The 9036-nt window shown below is 38.8% G+C and overlaps 1 protein-coding gene across 1 annotated transcript; it reads left to right on the top strand.

Annotated features, from left to right (window-relative positions):
- The first annotated feature begins 970 nt into the window (after positions 1-970).
- LOC141333244 (uncharacterized) lies at positions 971-8514 on the top strand. Its single transcript, XM_073838211.1, has 3 exons — positions 971-1080; positions 1734-1875; positions 7234-8514. The coding sequence occupies exons 2-3, from the start codon at positions 1791-1793 to the stop codon at positions 8286-8288; spliced, it is 1140 nt and encodes a 379-aa protein (XP_073694312.1). The 5' UTR covers positions 971-1080; positions 1734-1790; the 3' UTR covers positions 8289-8514.
- The last annotated feature ends 522 nt before the right edge of the window (positions 8515-9036 follow it).

Raw genomic sequence — 9036 nt, 5'->3', positions numbered from 1 at the left:
GAAGAGATGGCAAGCTGCGAGAGGCCTTGCTTGTGCAGCTTAACAATTCTGCCACTTTCAAAGAGAGAAAACCTTTTTGCCTTTGCCATCAGGAGATCATGACAGTGTGACTGCCTGAAGAACAATGACATGAAAGCCATATTTTTGTGCAGATTTTACCTTTTTATGGCTATGGTCTTAAACTTTTGATCAGCTGATGAACAGCCTTTTTGAGTTTAAATGCCGTTTTTAATAAATTGCCTACTTTCTATTTTTTGTCTCTTGCTCCTGTTTCTTCTTTTGGCATTCTGAAGCAGTACTTACAACCCTGTTATGATCCACCAGTGCGAAATGCGTAAAATTTGCAATGCTTCCCCCGGTCTTAAGATTTTGTTCAGGAGTGTATATATATATATATATGGCACATTATAATATGATTATGATATCATAAATGACCATGTAATTTTCTCAGCTGTTTCAAGATACTCAATGCACTCCATTATATGCATATGACAGATTCTCAGCAAGCAATAGGGTGTTTTGCTAAGCTTTTTTTTTCAGGTTTTGGAGCTAGCTGGGGATGATGATGTAAGTTTATCAGTCATTACATTTTAAGATAAGAAAAGCTTTCTAACATGATCAGATTTTGAGCGGAGTAGATAAATGGAACAATCAATAAATGGATGGATAGATTGACAGATTGATTTGACGCTATGGGGAAATTTGGTTTGCTGAATGTTTTCCAGATTTTGGATATTAACAGTTTTCGAGTGTACTCTGTGCTACAATTTAAGATTATCTCAAATTTACCATTTATATTTTTATGAGCTATTTTTAACATATTTCTGTTTTTCTTTTTGCATTTTAATATATGGTTGACATTAAAGCTTTCTGCACCTAAACATGACAACTGTGACTTTAAGACAGAATCTTACAATCTCTCATGATTTCTTACTATTTTCAGCACATCATTCAGCTTGCATTAATGTATGAATTCTGAATTCCTCATTATGATTTTGAACCGGACTTTTATTTTGGTTTCTTGGTGACGTCATAAGGCTGAGCGCGCTCCCGCATCTGTTGTGATTCGGCTGAAGAAAGGTTTGTGTTTTTAAGCATTCACAGGGTTTACAGTGACACAAAATGTTCAGGCAGTTTTGTAGTTTTTTAAAAGCGATATAGTGGCATATTTGTTATCGAATTTAACATTGTAATACTTTAGGTAGCATTTTATGAATGTTATTAACGTTATGTCTAAATAAAGTACATCCGCACATGAGTAAAAGGGGCGTCTCATTTCGCTCCCTATATTATGCATCAGTTTACGATAAACTGATGAATGATATACGGAGCGAAACAAACTCATAACTTATGAGAGAAACGGAGCTTTTCGAGTTCACTCCGAGTTCATGGAATCATTTGCGTCATAAAATGATTCAGTGATTCGAATCATTCAAATCAGCGCGCGCTCACCGTCTCCTGCTGCTCTGAACAATGACAATCACAGCAAACTGCAAATGTTTTCATCAAAGCGAAACATGTTAAATATAAACGAAGTACCAAATCTAAATCATGAATTCCTAAATAAGAAATATCTATAGTTTGTGTGCTTTAATGTAGTTTTTTCCACCCCAGGCAGTTTAATTATATTCACTGACTCTTATTCCAGTGGAAGCTGATTGAAATAATCAAATCAATCAAATATTTAATTTGTATTTATTTTTCTTTCTGTTAATTATTCTGGTGTTAAACAGGACAAAGCATCCAAACACACAGAAAACTCCTGAAATCCGTGACACACTATTATAAAGATGGCGTTTATTAAAGAAGAGAGTGAAGACTTGAAGATTGAAGAAACATTCAGAGTCAAACAAGAAGATACTGAGGAACAAACAGGTTAGTTTTGATTCTCAAAGTTGAAGTCACTCATTTGTCTTTATTAAAATGTCCAGCTCTACAGAAATGATGTTGGTGAAGAATGTGATATGAGTGTCTGAATTAAAGCAGTTTTATGACATTGAGCTCACATGACAAGACAAATGCTGCCTTTTACTCAACCTGAGAAGATCTTAATTTATTAACTACATTTATTATTATTAGAAGAAATACTATGCAATTTCTAAAGAACTTTATTTTTTGTAACATTAAACCAAATGTCTATTTCTTAATTGAAAGTCATACATTTCCAAGCCATGTGAGAAAGGTTTTATTGTGAATCAACTTGTTTTGGACTGATAGAGAGTAGGGCTGCAACAACTAATCGATAAAGAAATTCATCGACAATGATTCCCATTATGGATTAATCGGGTCTGCCCACAGTAACGTACAACTTCAGAGGATCACGTTAAATTACAGCACTGAATGACGCATTTCTATAGACATAATGCATCTAAAAATAGTGGAGGAAACAGACTGAGATTCTGCAGGAGAGTAACATGATCCAATCTGCCCAAAACATGATAACTCCTCATTTTATACTTGAAGCTAATAGTGTAAAGGCTTGCCCTGTGAGGCGCTTTGACAGATCCGTTTGTATCCTCAGTATGACAGTTTACAGTCATATACTTATCTGTAAATATCACAAATTCACACAAGCATTTCCATCTATGCCTAGAAGTCCATTCTGACAGTCTGTGTTAAGTTTAAATCTTTACTGAATGAGCGTCAGACAGGAACACAGACAGGGAGACAATTAATACTCAACGCAAAAACATTCATTGTGCTGAAACATCTGTTGTTGAATGTTAAATTTAGATTTAATCACAACATGTAGTTCACGTATTTATGTAGGGTAGGAATTGTACGGCTGTGATGGTGGCAGATTTTTACCACCGCCAGTGGTGCGGTGTTTTATATATAAATAAATGAGGCTCAAACATTATTCATAAACGTGTGTGTTTATTTTAGCAATTCCGTCTGTGAACAAGCAGCCTACAAAACGTTAAAATAAATCAACAAAATAATTGTTAATTAGGCTATTAAACAAACATTCGTTGCAAAAATTCCTAACAACCTCGACATCTCATCAGAATTAGGCTACTGGTCCGAGTCCGACTGGAGCCTGTCTTTCTCTTTCTCTTCCCCATTGCACAGCTGCTGTTTTTAATAGCAAAGTAATTACATTTATTTTCGTTAATTTAGAAATATATTTGGAACACGTTTTATTTGTGAAATTCAAGTTTTTGTTTTTTAAATTAACCACAAAGCGGCCAGCGGCAGACAGATCAATTTAGCCTTCTCAGATCATCACGATTTAAATTAAAATCCTTAGATATAAAAAAAACCCAAAAAACTTAAAGCATACCACAATATTAGTTTAATCGTTTAACTAGATAAATGTGTACAAATAGGCGCATATCCAATCGTTTGTGGGTAGAGTCAAAGCTTTGCAGGACATGGAGGTGCAAGCGCCAAGTGAAACTTCATTTTTGTTCATAAAGGTAAGAGTAATAAATTTACGTTAACTTATTACTTCACTACTATTAAACGAAATAATTCAAATCGAAAACAAAACTCTTTCATGAGCTATAGGCCTAATTCATAAAGACTTATGCTGCGTTCACACCAAACGCGAATATGCGTCTAAATTCGCGCCTGCCGCGTCTAGTTATACGCGTGACCACTTTGTGTTCATTCGCGTGTCAAGAGCGAAATCGACGCGCGTAAAAACAAAAGTCAGAGGCGAAAGTTTCAAACCCCGTTGGCGGCCATCTTTTTACAAGATTCTGTTGTTGATCGGTCATTTATCGAGAGAGTCACCGCTCTGTATTTGCTCTGGAGAGCAGAACAGCGGCGTAGGGATCATCGTCGCCGTATTTCGGAGGCGAACCCAGTTCGGCGAGTTTAATCACTTGCTCCAGGAGCTGCGCCTGGATGACGGCCGCTTTCAGCGGTACTTCCGCCTGTCTCGCGCCCAGTTCGATGACCTGCTGTCCCGCATCGGAGCGAGGGGATTTCAGGAGCGGTGGAACTTCCCTCTGTGCGTTGGAGCAGTATATGATGACAGAATTTTCATTTTAAAAGTGAACTACTCGTTTATGTCATTCCTCTTTTGATGTATAATAATTCTATAGGTCTGTGCCATTTTTTTGTTCAGGTTATTATTGTAAAATCTGTTATTCATTTTTGTTTTGATGATAAATGGAGCCAGCCTCCAAAAGTATTTAACCTGTCCTGTGATTTCTTTATTTTTCTCACACAACACTGTCCAGACACACTAAAGTATACACACTATTATAGTTATTATTGTTCTGTTATTATAGTGTAGACACTACACTATAATAATGTTTCATATAATTAAGATTTAGATATGGAATAAATAGCATTCAATACAAAATGAATATGTGTCATATATGTGATAAAACACTTGCTTTGTTGTTAGAACCGCACTAGGCATTTAGTATTCATGTTTCATATTTGAATGAGTGACTCCGGGCGGGCCTGCCGCCACAGCATCAAGCAGGCTCCTGATTGGTTAACGCGGCGCGAATTGACGCAGAAGTTCAGATTTTTCAACTCGGGCGGCAGACGCGAATTCGCGTCAAACGCGTGATGCACAAAAAGCACAATTCGCGCGTAACGCGCCAGACGCTCAATTCGCGCGAACTAGACGCGCGAATGAGGCGAATTCGCGTCTACCGCGCCGCGCTAAACGCCAATTCGCGCCGCAAGAACTCCAGACGCGAGTAAACGCGTCTTACCATTGACTTAACATTGAAATCACTCGCGCCAGACGCATATTCGCGTTTGGTGTGAACGCAGCATTAGGCTTTAAAAGCGTGTGAGCAGATGGCGAGTCAGGTTTATTAATAAATAATTTGAATATCTACTTACTTTTTCTCCGCCACATTCATGGTGATTACTTTAGCTGGGGCTTTGCGGCCAGTTTAATCTTACTGCGTGCATCTGAACGCTTAACTCTGCTGAAGGCACTTGCGCTCGCTGCTGTTGGCAGGACACTAAACACCTCCATGGCAGAATAAATAGCAGAAACACCTTATTTTATGCTTTTTAGAGTGTTTTTCTTCAAATATTTTTCTTTTCTCTTTATTATGACAGGTTTTTTGATGTAAATTGTTAAGCACTGTGTTTTCATAGCGTTCAGAATGTGGAATAGTGTGATTAAAAAAAATAATAATAATAATTGGAAATTTTTAAGCCGATTAATCGAAAATTAATCGGCCAACTAATCGATTATCAAAATAATCGTTAGTTGCAGCCCTAATTCAGTCTATGACATTGTAAAGCTTGGGAATGCCAGGATTATTTTTTAATATAACTCTGATTGCATTTGTCTGAAATAAGGAAGTCATATACACCTAGGATGCATGTAGGGTGAGAAAATAATACCCTACAGCCTAGGTCGGCAATTAGCAGCCCGCAAGCAAAAACATCTGAGATTGTTTGAAATAGAGAATGAAAAAAAAAGATACTTTTTTAAAAATCGGACTGACAGTCTCAAAAAAAGCTCTTCATTTGGAAACCTAATTTTTCAGAACAGAAACATTTCAATTGATCTAAATTCTTATTTGATATATCTGGATACGAGGGTGAATAAGCGCATCAGCGAGGTGCAGAGTGAACGCTCAACATGCAAAAACAAATGACGTCAGCGGACCTCGTCTTTCAGGGCTTCGATCTTGCGCTTTCGAGCCTCTGTCTTCTGAGGGAACGCAACCTTGAAGTTAGCGTGCTTCGTTTCGTGGTGCCGTCTAATATTGTAATCTTTGCATACCGAGACAACTTCGTTACAGATCAGGCAGGTGGGCTTTGCATTAATAAAACTGGGCAGGATGAATGCATAGTTCTCTGTCCATTCATCATGAAAGATCCTGTTTCACTGCTAACTTTTCTCTTTAGATTTTTTGATAGTGCCATTTTTTTGCAGCTAACAGCAACACGTGGAAATGTTACCCGACGGGCCGGGCCGGGTTCGGACAGACATTTAGAAAGGATGCTCGGGTTCGGGTCGTGCTCGGTCACATCAGAGCGATAGTGCGCCTGTGTTATAACAGCGCTTTTTGCCCAGTGTGCACTGATGCGCTCATCTGTTGACATTTCCTAACGCCTTCCTAAAGTTGCTTAATAAAAGCGGGCTTTCCACACAAAAAAGTAAATGTGTCATTAGTATGAGAAAAAAATTTATTTTAACAGTTTCAGGCTGGGATCGGGCTCGGACATAAATATGTTAATGCCTGTCGGGCTCGGGTCGGGTTCGGTTTCTGCTCTGTCGGACAGAAAAATGCGGTCCGATCCGCACTCTAGTGCAGATAATTAATAGCGCCCCCAATGCCCAGTCAGCAAATTTAACCTACATCAGCCAGCTTGAATGTCTCAGTACTTCTGTTCTGTCATTTCACGAGCGCCTACCATTTTCATCCTCCCCTATTAATTCAATAAATTAGCCATTGTTTTGGTTGTGGCTTGGAAAAAATCTGGCCCGAGGCCAAACTTTATTGCCGACCCCTGCCTTACAGTATTGTTGGTCCTATCGTCAGCCTTTCGATACCTTGGCTGTCAACTCTAAAAGCGAATCGCTAGTTTTGAATTTCTGTAGGCGGGATACCGCGTTGTGACATCATAGCTTCTGGAAAACAAATGCTGTAGTCCAAAGGAGCCGTTCGTTGTAGTTCTTGAAAAGAGATTTTTTAAAAAGTGAAAAAGCATAATAGGACCCCCTTAAAACAGGGGTTTCAAACTCCAGTCCTGGAGGGCCACAACCCTGCAAAGTTTAGATGTCTAATTAAACACACCTGATCCACGTCTTTCGGGCTTAATTGAAAACTGCATAGTATGTGTGTTGGAGCAAAACTGCAGTGCTGCGGGCCTCCAGGAACTGAGTTTAACACCCCTGCTTTAAAACCTGTTTTCAAAAGCTTGTGTTTTCAGGCCTCCAAAATCAGGTTGTCGTGTAAATGAACAGCCAGGGAGACAGGGATAGCCGCAGTCTGGAGCAATGGGCTTGCCAAAAAGTAAATCGGTACAACAGAAACTACTCCTAACCACCCACACTCTGACAGACAGCTTTGTCCACCAATCATGAAGACATTTCTCTTCTCCCCAACCTTTCAGTATGCCTGAAACTTTCATTATGTTCATTGCTCCTGAACTGCAGTTATTCCTACTTGGAGAACTCTTGAAAAATTTAGTTATTAGGGAAAAATGTGTCCTATAAACATACCCTTAATATATTGTTATCTCTTGTCTGCTGTTAACTGCTGTTTTAAACTTGTATTTGTTTGTTTTTCACCTTAGACCTAATGGCGCTGAAAGAGGAGGAAGTACTTAATGAGATTAAAGAGGAAGATCAATATAAAGATCTTCAGAGTATCAGCGAACAAGAAAACCTTAAAGTTCACAGAAGAATTCAGACTGGAAAAAAGCCTTTCACCTGTCAACAGTGTCGTAAAAGTTTCACTAGTAAAATAGGTCTTAAAATCCACATGAGAATTCACCCTGGAAAAAAAACATTCACCTGTCTACAGTGTGGAAAGAGTTTCACTAGAAGAGGTCTTAAAGAACACATGAGAATTCACACAGAATTGTGTCCCTTTACCTGCCAACAATGTGGAAAAAGATTCATTCGTAAAAGAGATTTTGTAAGCCACATGAGCATTCACACTGGAAAAAAGCCTTTCACCTGCCAACAGTGTGGAAAAAGTTTCACTCGTAAAACAAGTCTTAAAGAGCACACGAGAATTCACACAATAGAGTGTCCCTTTACCTGCCAACAATGTGGAAAAATATTAACTCGTATAATAGATTTTGTAAGCCACATGAGCATTCACACTGGAAAAAAACCTTTCACCTGCCAACAGTGTGGAAAAAAATTCACTCGTGAAAGAGGTCTTAAAGAGCACATGAGAATTCACACAGGAGAGTGTCCCTTTACCTGCCAACGATGTGGAAAAAGTTACACTCGTGAAAGAGATTTTGTAAGCCACATGAGCATTCACTCTGGAAAAAAGCCTTTCACCTGCCAACAGTGTGGAAAAAGTTTCACTCGTAGTACAGGTCTTGAAGAGCACACGAGAATTCACACAGGAGAGTGTCCCTTTACCTGCCAACTATGTGGAAAAAGTTTCAGTCGTAAAGCAGCTCTTGACTGGCACGTGGGAATTCACACTGGGGAGAAGCCATTTTCCTGCCAACTGTGTAGAAAAAGCTTCACTTGTAAACTATATCTTAAAAGGCACAAGAGAATTCACTCTGGAGAAAAGCCCTACATCTGTCATCAATGTGGAAGAGGTTTCGATCATAGAGTACGTCTTAACAAGCACATGATGACTCACACTGAAGAGAGCCCATAACATTGCCCTCATTGTTGAAAAGTTTTAAAAAAAAACATGGAAACCTTAAAGTCCATTTGAAAATTCACACTAGGGCCATGAACGATCCAGTTTGAAGGCTTTTCCATTGATTTGCTGTAGTAACACTAACTGCACCCTGGTATTTTAGCCGAAATATTAAATGTGTGTGGAATTGTATTATAATAATGTAGGCATGTATTTCTGCAATAAAGGGAACCTTTCATTATTTGTTAATACTCCAATCGATTTCAGACACTCAGAAGCAAACTGATCTGAGACCAAACCAAGAGGTGGTTTTTCGGCTAAAGGTACGGTTCGCTAAAAAACACATTGTACATAGTAAACACAAATTGTCCCGATGTGGTTTGGTCATCAGATGGCTCTGTACAAATCAGCTGTTCATAATGCAGGGATGTGATTTTTCCGGATTAATCCGGAATTCCGGATTTTTCGACCTGAAAATGTGACCTATGTCACGTATTTGCGACCGTTCGCAAATGGCGGATGGCGAAGTATGATTCCGGACCGCAAGATGCGTCCATGCGGACCGTGAAAGCTTTTGACATAATAATAATAAAAAAATGCCAAACGCTATTTCTAATAAATACATTTATATCAAGCACACTAGGGTCAGCGTTTGTGTGCAATCTTCCGTGCAGTGAGGAGAGAAAAGATCGGCAGACAGATGTAGCTTTCAGTGAGTGAAAAACGTTGATGGAAAATGCATTATTTTGGGGTTACGTCGCAA

The sequence above is a fragment of the Garra rufa genome, chromosome 4, assembly GCF_049309525.1.
Source record: "Garra rufa chromosome 4, GarRuf1.0, whole genome shotgun sequence".
NCBI classification, from domain to species: Eukaryota; Metazoa; Chordata; class Actinopteri; order Cypriniformes; family Cyprinidae; genus Garra; species Garra rufa.
This window is presented reverse-complemented; position numbering and strand designations above follow the sequence as displayed.